Source organism: Magallana gigas, chromosome 9 (assembly GCF_963853765.1).
Source record: "Magallana gigas chromosome 9, xbMagGiga1.1, whole genome shotgun sequence".
NCBI lineage: Eukaryota > Metazoa > Mollusca > Bivalvia > Ostreida > Ostreidae > Magallana > Magallana gigas.
In genome coordinates, this window is record NC_088861.1 from 39278183 (window position 1) to 39293123 (window position 14941).

General features: G+C 33.0%; 2 protein-coding genes across 3 annotated transcripts in view; one reads left to right on the forward strand and one right to left on the reverse strand.

The window, feature by feature from the left end:
* The window catches only part of LOC136271551 (uncharacterized), an 83798-nt gene extending 79043 nt beyond the window's left edge, over positions 1-4755 (reverse strand). For both annotated transcript variants that reach the window (XM_066071784.1, XM_066071785.1), the window contains exons 1-2: positions 4647-4755; positions 4413-4536 (exon numbers count right to left, since the gene is read on the reverse strand). In XM_066071784.1, the coding sequence (XP_065927856.1) occupies positions 4413-4487 (75 nt within the window). In that variant the 5' untranslated portion in view covers positions 4488-4536; positions 4647-4755. The remainder of the gene's footprint in view (positions 1-4412; positions 4537-4646) is intronic.
* A 4514-nt stretch (positions 4756-9269) lies between these two features.
* On the forward strand, positions 9270-11141 carry LOC136271907 (uncharacterized). The gene has a single exon (XM_066072487.1). It carries the CDS (start codon positions 9270-9272, stop codon positions 11139-11141), a length of 1872 nt encoding a protein of 623 aa, XP_065928559.1.
* The last annotated feature ends 3800 nt before the right edge of the window (positions 11142-14941 follow it).

Below are 14941 nucleotides of genomic sequence, written 5' to 3' on the forward strand. Positions count from 1 at the left end.
GATATGATTTATAAAATTGAACACAATAAACAAAATACAGATGAAAATATTTAGATTTTTAAAGGAAATTTTTATTTTTAACACGATTTTTACGTTGTGCGGTAGGGGAGCATTGCCATTGCGCTTTTATGACGTTATGGTAAAATGAAGCTTTGTAGGAGTACGTTATAAGAAATAACATAAAAGAAAAAGTAAACATTGTACGCTGTTGAAATTTTATATACAGAATGATGCTATCCTCGAGGACATTTTCCTCATTTTTGGAATGAATCCATTACACCAATCATCATTCATGATGATCCAAATATATTGCAAAATTTGGTGCATTTTAATATTTTGAGATGGCCCCCACTAAAAACCAGACGGTAGAATTTTGTGTTTTTTACATATAAGGTGGGGAATGATATTACTAATCATATATAACAATTTGAGAAAAAAAGCTATTGTAGTATTTTTTTTAAACTGCTTTGATGTGCGGAAAATGACAGTTTCCTATATATTTCTATAGTAAATGTACCTCTATTTTGAGATGGTCCCTAAAAAGAACCAGACGGTCGATTTTCATGAACCTTCGCAGATAAACTAGAGTTGGTTTAAATTACATATGGTTAAAAAATAAAGAGTTATGCTATTGTAGCTTTTCCGCAAAAAAACCCAAATCGGCCTCCTTAAACACTAAAATAATTATTTTGACTTCAACTCTTATAACAAATATGTTGCTGCCAAATAAAATTTAATTAACATGACAAATGCACCTTTGTTCGAGATTTTTATTTGGGGGGGGGGGGGGGGGGGGGGGGGGGGGAGTAATGAACAATCGTTCGTTTTGTGCAAACCTCTAAAATCGCAAGGTTTTGAAAACATATCTCATACATGTTCATGCAGTATGAATTGCATTTGATATAAAAAAGGGGGGATATATATGTAAGTGTCTGGAAACGTAGGTAAATCTTGTTAATATTTAATTTTAAAAAAGTATGATAATTGAATACATTTAATTTCTGACACTGAATTACAATATCTTAAGGTTAATTCTCCGATTCTCAGCCCAAAAGTATTTTTTTCATCATAAAAAATTTAACTTATTTATCCTTCAAACTTAATAAATAAAATGAAATTTAAAAAAAATTACTGATGGTAGCCATGTATTTTACGAAGTTAATACAGTTTTGACCACGATGGATATGATAGAATAAAACAAGTTGAGATCAAACTAGGAAAAAAAAATAAACCATTGTACCGCTTCATCCGTGGTTCGAACCCCTTTACTCTTATGAAATAGGTCTCCGCGGAACCACAAAGTCAAGCAGTTTGTTGAACAACAGATGAGATCGTAATATAAACATTTATTGCCACTACAATGCTAATTAATATTTTCTTTATATAGAGAAATTTATGGTACAAATAAAAAAAATCTTGATAATTTAGAGTTTAATACCAAACCAAACATTGCTGAGGATCGGAGATCGTGTGTGTATGTGTGTGTGGGGGGAGGGGGGGGGGGTGCGGGGAGGGGGGGGGGGGTACACGCCTCTCTTGGTTCTATTCCCGGGGATATAAAGTTGATTTTGCTGGTTATTATATATATCAATTAAATCTTGAGAAAAGGAGTTCGGACGAGACATTTTCTAATAAAAGCATACGAGAAAACCAGAGGCACATGACATTGTTTATTTTGCTCGTAATTTAAACAAAATAAACTGAAAAATAACGTTAGGTGCCTGTGGTGAAAATCGATTTCAGAGGCGCCGGTCTATTCCTCATACCCTTCGATTATAACATAACTGTTTTCTGAAGAGACCCTTCGTTCCCTTGTGCTATAATATTTGAGTGATTTACATTTATTCGAGAATTTATAAATCCGAGAGGGGGAAGGATTAGACCTCATTACCTATCCTCTTACCAATTATGTAGCTGTCAGTGCAATATATTCAATCAAGAGAAATGAAAGCAAATTTCACATTAATACATGAGCTAACTCGTTGGGGGTTATTCTGGAGTTGATAAACATTGTGTAACTGTATTTTTTTCTAATTGCTGAATAGTTTAGTGACCCCCCCCCCTTCCCATCAGCAAACCTCCTTCAGATTATTTCTATGAAGTCAGCTGTTACAATATAAATATGGTCAAAAATATGTTTCAATTGTCATTATTCCTTTCCCAATTTCTTATCTAAAATCCAAATTAAAACTGATTGTATTCTAAGTCCATACACATGCTTAAGATTAAATACCTTTGCAATTTAAAAAAAAATAGTTCTTAAAAATAACATTCTTTTCAAGAGTAAAAACAGTTTGATTCATTTCCAAAACATACTGCTTGAATAAAATTCACCAAACCACCTGAAATTCTTTTTTAACAATTTGATTTTGTGTCTCATTTTTAGTGCATGTGTTTCTATAATGAGGATGATTGCAAAATTTCTCCAAAAAGCAAAACTCTTAGTTACTCTAGTACTAAATAAATAGACATGTACCATGATATCAATGGCTTGTAAGCAGCAAGGTAAGCTTGCATTTCTAAAGCTAAGTGGAGACTAGGGCCGTAACAGAGGAATAAATCAATACACGGAGGAAAATCTGAAATGTTGACACCTCTTTTTATTACTAGCATCTGATTCTTCCATAGAAATATTTTGTAAAATACATTACAGTTATCTTTCTTTGTTCTTTGTATTAAATGGAAGTTAAATATGAAAAGAACAAACAACCTAACAACCTATATTCTTTATCTATCAATGGCTATAAACTTGAATTATATCATTATCTTACTTTATCCATATGTTCATAACCGTTTTGGGCACCTGTAAACTTATGTAAAAGACAATTCTTGTCTGAACATGACAGCTAACTGCTAGGACATTTAAACATATTGACTTGAGCAATTTGCTGTCTTCATAATGTTTCTGAAAATATTACTGTTTCATATCTTTTGAAGTAGAACATAAACCGAAGGGAAAGCGTTTAAATCAAGCTTCAATCAGTTTCAAATAAGTCAAACTGTATTTTTAAAAAAAAAATAGACATTAATTATAAAATTTATTCAGGAAATGATTTCTTAAAACTAATTGATCTCTGAGATTTAAGCTTTGAGATTTTGAAACAAATAAATGTTGTCCACATTTCCATAACTTATATAGAGTTACAGGCATGTGATCTTTAGGGGGTAAAATCTAGATCTATAAATAATCAGCATTCAAACAAGCCTGAGCCAAACTAATAAGTTTATCTTATCATCAGTATCATATGTACAGTAAACTGGTATATGTACATGTATATGGCAGAATATGTGTGAGTGACTGTCAAATTCTAGAATTTTATGATTAGAATTCAAATGTTTTGTAATCAAACATAATTGGTCTCATAAATCTTAAATCAGATCGAAGTATGATGACTCAATCATTTTCTAAACAAATATATATATAAAATAATGTTTAGGTTGTGAATAATCCTTTCAACAGTTTGTGCTGTACAAGTATGTGTGTCTTATCTAAAATCAGGGCCGCTGTAATGAGAAGGTTTATTTGAGTAGGTATACATTCAAGAAAGAAGATTTATTCATTTTATTGATTGATCAAGCGAACAAAAGACATGCCCAAACGCTGTATGCTACCAAGCTTAATTCTGGGTTTTAAATTATCTTTAATAATTCTTAGTGTGGTTCAATTGTCAATACAGATATCAACATAGGTAAACATAGGTAAAGGCTTGAAAGAAATTTAAATCTTTACCATTGTCAAGTTACAAAAAGCCACAACCATTACATGTAAGTATATTTAAGAGCAATCTAGCAATTCTTAACTTAAACAAGATGTAGAGGACTGATATAATAAGTTTTTGAATCAATTTTAAAGTACTTAGTGCAATCAAACATTCAAAATATATTATGTACATAAACGTAAGTAAATATTTCGCAGAAATTTAAATCTTTCACATGTGTATATGAGAAGGCCCACAATGAGTGTGTACGGTAGCGCATTGCCATCTGAAACATGTTGTTACATGTACAACAAATTATGCAAGTTATCGGCAACTTAAATTGTTATATCAATGCCGTTTTATCAAAAGCTTAGACTTTAGGCAGTCCGTATCAAGCTCCATTTCATGAAGGCGGAGTTTACTCATTGTTAGCTGTCCTTTCATTGGCTAACAGACATGAATGCATTGAACAACTCAGAATCAGAAAGAAGATTCTCAATGTTTGACAGCTTGTTCTAATGTCAGCAAACCTCTTTACTATTGTATATACATTGGTAGATAACAAGATATATTGTTGCTTATCTTATTTTGTTTGCTTTGCAGTTTCTAGGGAAGGAGGTGGGGTTATACAGTTATATATATAAAACCTTCACATGTATCTGCAATGAATATTTCACTTAAAAATTCGTATTAGGAACAATGTCAAACAGTCACCTTCCCTATTCCATCGAGGACAATGCATATCACAGCAAGGAGTCTAAGAAGTGAACAGTTGCAAGGATGCACCATAATAGCTGCTACTGTTTTAACAATGTTTGAAGATTTCCTTGGTATTTCCCTAAAACATCAAACAAAAATGCATGGTTTATTCCCCTCTGTTTTACAATTTCAATTTGCAATTTAATTACAGATATACATATATATTTATACAAATAACCCGAAGCACACCTTTTCTTTCCTTAAAATCGGAAAAAAAATTAATGCAGGGTATCTGGATTACTAGGGTTTCGGTTTCGTTTTCATTTTAAAACCACGTCTGCGTCTGCGTCATTCGCCAACGGAAATGGCCGAGTAGTTACGATTGCGACTCCGGTATCCTACATCAGTACGAATCTGCCGAGGTGTGCCGAATGCGTCTGATTAGGTAAGAATGCGGTTAGGGGACGGGTGAGATCAAAACCGGTAGTGACGTTGCGCATGCGCAAAAATTGTAAACATGGAACAGATTTTGCGCATGCGCTAAAAAACTTAGAAGTTGAAGATGGCGGCGCTTTCAAATGCCTCACTCTATGTTCTTCTAAATGTAAGCGTTGCAGCACGTGTTTATAACTGTAATTTACAAGGGGAAGTTTAACATGTTATGATTTATAATTTTCTTACATAATTAGCCACAAAACCATACATAATACGCAAGAAACATACACAATCCATATACATACAATTCTCTCTGCACACTGATATAGGCTGTGTTTACAAATGTTATAACTGTGTCTGTTTATAATTTGAACTCGATTCCTTTCATTAGAAGTGAATTGCCCACACAAGATATACTATTTATATTACATCATACTGCTTTTGTAATAGTAATTAATATTTTTTCATCAAATCATAATCTGCCAAATAGGGGGGGGGGGGGGTACTTCAATCCAAACTTAACTTTCTTTATAGGCAATGTGAATATTTATTTTCATGTATATAGATTTTAATTCATTCATGACCAATGCCCATTGTACAATCAGGCATATACAAAATACTGAACAAACAGTCGATAAATATGTGTAGCATCAAGTAGACAAGTACTACAATTACTTCATTTTATAAACCCTCCAAACCCCCTAGTGACTTGAAATGTACTGTAATGATATAAAAAAAATAAAGGTATTGATAAGAATTGGAAGAAATAATTGGAAATATTTTTTCATGTTGTAACTTATGTGATTCATTTCATTAATAGGTTCTTCTGGTAATCCCAACAACAGTTGGTGGTATCCCAATAAGGTCAAGTCTATATGAAGACCATGATTATCTCTCCTTGCCAGTAAGTCACCAATAACTGTTACATATAAAGTCTTCACTGACAACTTGTTTGCCAATCAATTATACAAATATTTTATTGACACAAACACAATTACAATAATTTGCAAAGGCACAATGAATATACAGGAACATCATTGTATGTTTACAATAATGATAATGTTTTCATACATTCTCAGTTGGTATTATTATATTTTACAGAATAATGCTGACCCCCCTTGCTCTTGTTCCCCCAATAATGATCAGAGAAGAAATGAAACAGAAGACAACTATCAGGTTTATTTCAATTGGAATTATATTTCAAAATACATGTACTGTAATAAACAGTATATGTATAAATTCTAATACCTCCTTACAAGCACATAATTTGGATACTACTATAGTATAGAAATATTACATTAGATATTAAACACAATCAACATGTTTAGTTCAGTGTATGATTACCATGTAAAATAATACTAAGCTTTTTACAGTCTATCTATCCTTTCAATCAAATTGTGCAAGATATGTTTATGTGCTAACTTAAATCAGTTTTAACCTTCATGCTACACTGTGTATGAATTTGCTTACATCAATGGATGTTTCTATTGTTACATGTCAATGCTTACATTAATACTTTTCTCTCTATCTGCTTGATGTTCACAATTTACTTGAATTCAACAGCCAATGCAAGATGACAGGAGAAGATTGATGACAGATCCACCCAGTATTCCAGATATTGAGGTACTTTATGCAGATATTGGTATTTATAATGAAGTGTGCAAAATCATTTCTTTGGTGATTCATGCAAGCTATGGAGGAGGCAAGCATTAGTACAGAAACCAACTTCTTTCTGCAATAATTGCTACTTTCTTATACTGTATGAATCACCAAATAAAGCATTTTTATACACCTGCAAACAAAGTACAGGGGGATATCAACTGTCTGTCTGTCTGCCAAATTGTGCAAGATAAGTTAATGTTTTAAATTAAATCAGTTTTACTTTTATGCTACACTGTTTTGATTGTTGTTACTGATTCTGTACTGTGTACAGATTCAGTAACAACAATGGATGTTAATTATACTGTTACATGTCAGTGCTTATAATAATGCTTTTTTCTCCAACTGCTTGATGTTCACAATTCACTTGAATTCAACAGCCAATGCAAGATGACAGCAGCAGATTGATGGCAGATCCACCCAGTATTCCAGATATTGAGGTACTTTATTCTATTCAGATATTGACATTTATAATGAAATGTGCAAACAGTGCAAATTTGATGAAAATCTTGATTAAAACATCAAAATTATTTCTTTGGTGTTTCATTCAAGCTATAAAGAAGGCAAGCATTAATACAGAAACCAACTTCTTTCTGCATTAATTGCTCACTTCTTATACTGTATGAATCACCAAATAAAGCATTTTTATACACCTGCAAATAAAGTACAGGGGGATATCAACTGTCTGTCTGTCTGTCTGTCTGTCTGCCAGTATATGTATGAAATGACACAGTGAATGGATTAATCTGTATATATGTTGAATACCACCATATACTAGGTACGCACATATCGTCACTGGAAATAAAGTGTTCAGTTTTGTGAGTAATTGTTTAAACACAATTAGATTTCTTAAGAAATAGGAAAGAAAATACTCAGTAGATTTAAATATACTTTAAGATATTTGATATGCATGTACATGTATCATAAGTTTTGAAGGAATATATCAAATATGCAGTTTCCTTCCATACTAAGACCCTGTAATTAGTTATATTGCAAGATCATACTAAGTGTACTGTAATGTGAAATACTACATGTACTGACTGATACATCCTAACATGTATCATACATGTATAGACTTAATTAGCAACTCTTATATCTAGCTCTGCTCTTCTATATTTTTGTGTTGTTTTTCATTGTTCTTTAGATGGAAGATGTATTACTTGAGGAAATAGCCCCTGAGGATTTGGATAATGTAAGATAATTATGTTGCATGTTATTACATGTAGTACAACATGTAGTCAATGTCACAATAATTCAAAGCCATGCTATTTATATATAATATGTTTAAATAATAATAAATAATTTTACGAAGAAAACATTAAGGTTTAGGCATTTCTGATCTAATTGATCTTAATGTCCTACCATTTTGTGAAAGGCCATATAAATATAAGTCCTTGTAAATTATTATAAAATATACCTAATTATAAGCCATGAAAATGCAATATTTTGTACATATTTATTATAATAACAGGGATTTAATTTCATGGAGGTGATAAGAAACTACCAGCAAATGGACTCGGAAGTAGAGCGTCAAGACAGGTATTTAAAAACATTCGGTCTCCAGCGCGTTTCCATCATGGGCGATGGAAATTGTTTGTTTCGTGCTGTAAGTTTCTCACTTTACGGTCACCAGAATAATCATGCATACTTAGGAAATTTAGCAGTAGATACTTTAAGGGCTAATATTGCAGAATTTTCAGATTACTTTTTATCAGATAGAGGAACTGCATTGGAACAAATTAACAGATTGGGTCAACCAAATACTTATGCAGGACAGGAATGTATATATGCACTGGCAAAGGCTCTCAACATTAATATTTTGGTTACATTTGGTGGAGATGATTCCTCATCTGAAGTTATTACAATGGAAAACTCTTTCACAAGTACTGCAAACCAGAACCACATACATATCATTTGGAGGCGGTTTGGTGGAGGTCATTATGAGGCAGTGTCAGATGTAGGAAGAGACCAGGTTTCTGATCCACCAGTGTATCCTTTTGTTAGCAGTCAGGATAATCTCCACACAAAGCCATGGAATACAAGTACACCATTTTTAAAGAAAGTTGAAATCCCAAGCAACAGCCACAAAAGTTATGACACTAGCTCGTAGCATAAGAGATTTAGAAGATGTGCAAGGTCATTTGTCAGAGCTGCATAGTTACTCTATTAAGGCAGAGTGCAGTGGGCCAAGTTCCCCTAAGCAGAAACACACATGCTCTCAATGCAAACTTACATTTTCTTCCTTCATTACTCTAAAAAAGGCACCAGGCTAACAACCACAACAAAAAGCAGAATAAAGGAAAGTCATACCAGTGCATGGCATCATCATGTCCCCTATATTTTAGATCATTGGAGCAGCTTGTTGAACATGAAATTGTAGCACATGGGGCAAATATTGAGATAGAAGAGCTCTCTTTTCAAAATAAGGATGACTTCTGCAAGTTTAAAGAACAGGAAGAAATGAATACAAACACAAGGTTTGTCATAAGGAATAAGGTTCAAGAGAATAAAAAGAAAGAGAAGGTTTACTCCTTGGAATGCCATAGGAATGGTTGCATAAGATCTCATAAAAACAGGGGATATCAGATGAAGTTTTCACGAAAAAACATTAAGGGTAGTTGCCAACTGAATAGTATCTGTCCAGCAAGATTTTCTGTGCGGGAAAAGGAAGATGGAAAAATATGTGTTAAATATATCAAATCTCATACCCATTCCCTATCATTTGAGAACAGCAAATTTTTACCGATACCTGAGGGAATAAAAACAGAAATTTTAGGAATGTTGTCCTTGAAAATACCAATAAGTAACATCATTGACAAGATACGGGAGCGCTTTTCAGATAGGGATCACCGTGATAACTTGGAGGACATCAAGTATTACAATTTGATTGATCGTAGAACAATTCATAACTTAAAGAAAAAATTAGCAAATCCATCAGTTATTCAGCACAGCAATGATGCTATTTCTACTTTCTTAAAGGTTGAAATGCTCAAAAGGGAGAAGTTTAATCCAGTTTTATTATTTAAGCAACAGGATGTTGAAAATGATCCCTCTTTAACACCAGGATTAACCAGGGAGGATTTTTTGCTAGTATTGATGACCAAGCAACAATTAGAGATTTATAGAAAGTTTGCCAACAGAATAGTATGCATGGATTCAACTCATAAAACTAACAGCTATTCCTTTAAGTTGATTACTCTTTTGGTTCCTGACCAGTTTCGCAGAGGTTACCCTGTCGCATTTTGCATTTCTAACAGGGAGGATGAAACAGCTATTGCCTTATTCTTAAAGTCTGTCAAGTCAAGGTCTCCAGACACAAAATTGAATGTCATAATGACAGATGATGATAATGCTGGTTGGAATGCTGCAAGGTCCATTTTTGGAAATGATTTGCAACATTATTTGTGCATATGGCACATATACAGGTCATGGACTCGCAATGTCCAGCAGTATTTTAAGAATGACGAGCACAAAAGTTCTGTGTTTAGTTTTCTGTGTGCTATGTTGGAGGCCAAAACTGAAGATGAATTTTTACAGTACAAGTCTGCCTTTGTTGCCAAATTGCAGGTAATTAATCAAGTATTTTTAAAATACATGGAGGATCATTATTTTAGCAGAGCAGAAAAATGGGCAAAGTGCTTCAGGAAAGGGGACTATTGCAAGGTTGATACAAACATGTTTGTAGAAAGTTTCCACAATCAACTAAAAACTATTTATTTTGAAGGGAAAAGGAATAGGAGAATTGATGTTTTATTGGAAACTCTTTTGAAATTGGAAAATAATCTATTCATCAACCATTTTAAGAGGGTGGCATACAATTTGCCTTCTAAAGAGGACAGTGATACACAAAACAGGCATAAAAGTAGTCTTCAAATTCCCGATGGACATATAAAGCAATTATCGGACAGGTTTTTTATTGTAGAATCCCAGGATAATCAATATTTGATAGAAATTTGCCATCTGTATTGTACGGAGGAGCATTGTTACCTTAGATGCAGAGAAATACCTTGTATAGACTTATGCTATCACATGTATCACTGCAACTGTCCAGATTACATAAATGGGTTTTTATGTAAACATGTTCATAAAGTCCATAGCATGTTTACACTTAAAAACAATGAGGATGACTGTGAGGACAAGGCACTTTTTGTCAATCCTAGTCAAGACTCTTCTCAGTCTCAGGACACCTCACCAGGACAGGAAACTCAGCTCAATACAATCAAAACTTTAATAAAGCAGATTGAAGAACAGCTCAGTCATCCTAATGTCAGAGGCATTAGGCTCCCAAACATAATTCAATCACTTCAGACCATCAAAGCTGGCAATGAGGCTTGTATCAACCTTGCAGATGATTTAGGTGGGCTCAAAGAGACAGAGAAAATTTCAGGTAATGCAAATAATATCTTGCAACCAAGATTTCATGGGACAAATAAGAAGAAAGGGAGGCCAAAAAAGGTTCCACTCAGAAAACCATCTAAAGAGGAAAAGGAACAACTTCTGAAGGATCAGAATTTGCCCGAAGTAATACCGGAGAGAAGAGATATGCAGAATGCCCCAACAGTTGCCCCATACCCTCCTTTGCGATTGGTGCCAAGCTCATCCTCCACTGATCCACTGTCTAGAGAGCCAGAACAATCTCTGTTCGAGTAAGTACATGTACAAAATCTTATTTCTCAATTTTCTAATACACATTTGTAATTGTGATTGAAAATGTGTAGTTAATGATAAAAACAAATCTTATTGTGTTTTGCAGAGTTGATGGCAGGATTGGATTACAATCATGGATGAGAGTTCCACCACCATTAATTGGAAGGAGAATAACGATCACAACAAAGGATGGGAAAAAGCAAGTGTTGATGTTTTCCAATGGAGTAGCTGATGAAAACAGTAATAAAAATGATCCTCCTGCTTGATTGAAACCGACATCTACAACAAAGAAAGCATCAAAATTTATTCCAACTTTATACAGCTGTTTAAATGCATAAAGTGAGCTAACTACTGGACAAAAGACCCTAATTGGATCATTTTTGACAATGGTGCATCATGTCAGTCCAGTAGTAGACTGGCAATGGCGTAATGGCCAGTGCACCAAAGTCAAAACAGCAAGTCAAGCCTTGGAACCAGTCTTGCCAGCCCTGAGACTTTCTTTGTCATTGGTGCATCATGTCAGTCCAGTAGTAGACTGGCAATGGCGTATAGGCCGGTGCATCAATGCATCGAGAGAAGAATACAGCTTTGTGATCCACTACCGGTCCTACATAATACTCTGATACCAATGCATCATGTCAGTCCAGGAGTAGACTGGCAATGGCATACATGGCCAGTGCTTGGTTTCATTGATATTATTGCCCACCAGTATGTTGCTCTATCTTTTATGCTAACACCTCTCTCTATGTATAGGTAAAGATCTAGTTAAGAAAAGTTGTGCTACTAAATTGTGTACGGTATTCAAAATTTGCTTTAAAACTTGGTTAACTTAAATTTAGAAGACAGATATAAGTATTTTCTACTGCACCTTTTGAACAATAATGAACTTGATAAAAATGATTACATTCATTAGACCTTAAAAAACAAATGATGTTTGCACAAATTCTTTACCTAGATTTTTATCATACATGTATATGCTTTATCAATTGTATTTCAGATTAACTTTAATTTAGTTTTGACTTCTGTAGGTGACAATAATGAGAGAAACTTTACAGATAATTCTTTAACTGTTTCTTAACTGATGACGCCCGGACAGTTAAAGAATATTATAAAGATTCTTATTTTATATTATTTTAGGTACTGTAGACATGGATATTTGGTTACATGAATGAAGTAATCCCAGAGTGAAAAGAATACAAATACATCTATTTCTTAATATATAATGTAATCATCTATAAATTATCCTTTTATGAAAATATCCATGTTTACAATTATAACAGTAACTGTGAGCTATTTACTATTTCATGAATATATATATATATATATATATATACATGTATGACCATAAGTGGTACAAATGTACTGATATAAGAACAAAACTTAGTTTCACTTGTATATGAAAATAATCTCCTACACTGTAAGGGCAGAAACTTGCATGGCAGAATAGGTAGATTTGATTGCAAACCATGACAAAATTTTGGAGGGGAAATTCAACTTTGGCCATTTTCTTTGTATTCAAAAACAATTGATATATTAATATAAATGTACTAATATTGTTAAAAGCCAAAAAACTATCAGCCATGCCATGCAGGTCTTAAGGAATGTGTTTGGGAGAAACTTTCAACGAAATGTGTTTAGTTTGCTGCAAAATTCATGATGAATCTATTTCAAATGAAAAATTTCTTAATTTCAGAACTGTTTAGAATTTTAGAGATGTTAATTGTCCCTTTTGCTGTAGAAATGTTTTAAACATCATGCGCAACTCATATTAAATTTGCATACATTCATAATTTGTTAGAATGTAACACTAAAATTTTCATTGATATTGGACATATTTTCTTCATTTTATGTTTTTCACTTCATTGGACTTGTAAACAATTTCCGAATGATTTTGTAGTAACATAATATAATTGAGAGACAAATGCTATATCCTAGGAAAGGATAATACTGGTATAGACTCTTTGTCTGTTCATCCCTTTGTCAGTTTACATGTCAGTGCAACACTTTTTTGGAGTCTGACTCCAATACATAACCCATAGCCTTTATGATAAGAAATGTAGGAGCCTCATACATAACTTGTCACAATTTGAGGTTACTTATGAGGCTGGGTGTGTCATGACCCTTATTTAAGGCCAGTTTTCAAGGTCATGTCATCAATATCACACTTTCTCAAAAGTAAATGGGGGTGCAATACCATCTTTTATGCTTAGTTTTTAAAGATAAGCTGCAGAACAATATTTTGTTGTGATCTTGATGTTACTGTTCATTTACAAGAATATAAAACTCTGATGAAAAAAAAAATGCATCTTAATCAATTTGGCACCATCTTCGTTTCAGTAGCAGAGCAGATCGTCACCCTTGGCTAGCGAAGATGATTTGTCACCAACTTGATGAACAATAGTTTAATGATCATCATTGATATCCTAATTATTGCATTTTATCATCTTATTAATAAAAGTCTTTTGGTATTTAACAAGTCCAAGAATAACTATTTAGCCTTCTCACATACTGAATGTAAGCTGTTAAAGATTCGACCGAAATGATATATGATTTAATAATTAGGAAATCTATTCATTCACTTATTCATTCACCCATATCTTTATTATTCACTCATTGTTTACTCATATAGAACCAATAGTGACCAGGGACGTGTTCTGTCATTGGATGGGGAATTTTGATCTATTTAAATCTTTACATTTACCGGCACATGTAACTACATGTATATACAATAAATAAGCATATTGTATCTATTTGGAAGTGGTCAAACAGGTTTTTTGAGGGTAAGGAAGGACAGTACAAATCTGAGTTTTAGTATGGTACCTTGTTTCTTATGGTTTGTACAATGGTTTTAAGAAATCACTTATGTGTCTTTAGACTGGGACTGTTGTAAAACAGTCTATACATTGAATTCTGAAATCATCACTGATTTAAAACATAAAAGTTCATTGAAATGGGAGTTTGGTCACCTTCTCATCTATAGTCATTGTCGACGCGATCAAGGTTGAAAATCATTTATGTAAAAAAAATAAAATAAAATAAAGTTGGAAAATAAAACTTCCTTTTCTTTAATATGTTCAATGTAACGGTACAAGGATACATGACCTTATGATAATACTAGTACCAGGTATATTGTTTATCTATAAGACTTAGTCTGTATTTAGCTAATAGTAGATAGTACTTTAATATCAAGAATTTGATTTCATTAATATTACATATATATAATAATTTGGCTGCAAATATATTAGTTGCTTTAATAGAAAAAATAATTATGATGGAGAAAACAATGCGAATTACAGGCTCAGGAATGTCAAATTGAAACTCTCACTCCCTCATGCTCCTTGAGGTATCAAAAGCATTAAATGAATTAATTCATTTAGCTAATCAAAAATCAACTCTGTCTGTAATAGTATTAAACTCATACATTTAAATGAACTAATAATTTCTTTAAAATAATTTTTGTTGTATTTGTAAATATTACTTATATAAAAACTTTTACTTTTTATTCGGGGTGTGTGTGGTGGGGGGGGGGGGGGGGGGGTATTTCAGACATGATATATCTATAAGAGAAAATTCTGTCCTGACTTGTTTAATTAGCTTTCGTTAAGAACATAGTGGCTTTGATAACTGCCTCCGATATAGTTTATGAAGAATACACGATAGTGATACATATATACATCCACTTTAGCTGTTGGGGCATCGCAATTAAGCATATACTATAGTTTCAGGAGCGGCATATAACTTCATACTCTTCCTAATCTCTAGTCTATACAAATATTTTATCACTTGTTACATGTATTATAAAT

Coding starts and splice junctions, on each gene's coding strand:
- LOC136271907 (XM_066072487.1), top strand. CDS start 9,270: ATGTTGTCCTTGAAAATACCAATAAGTAACATCATTGACAAGATACGG.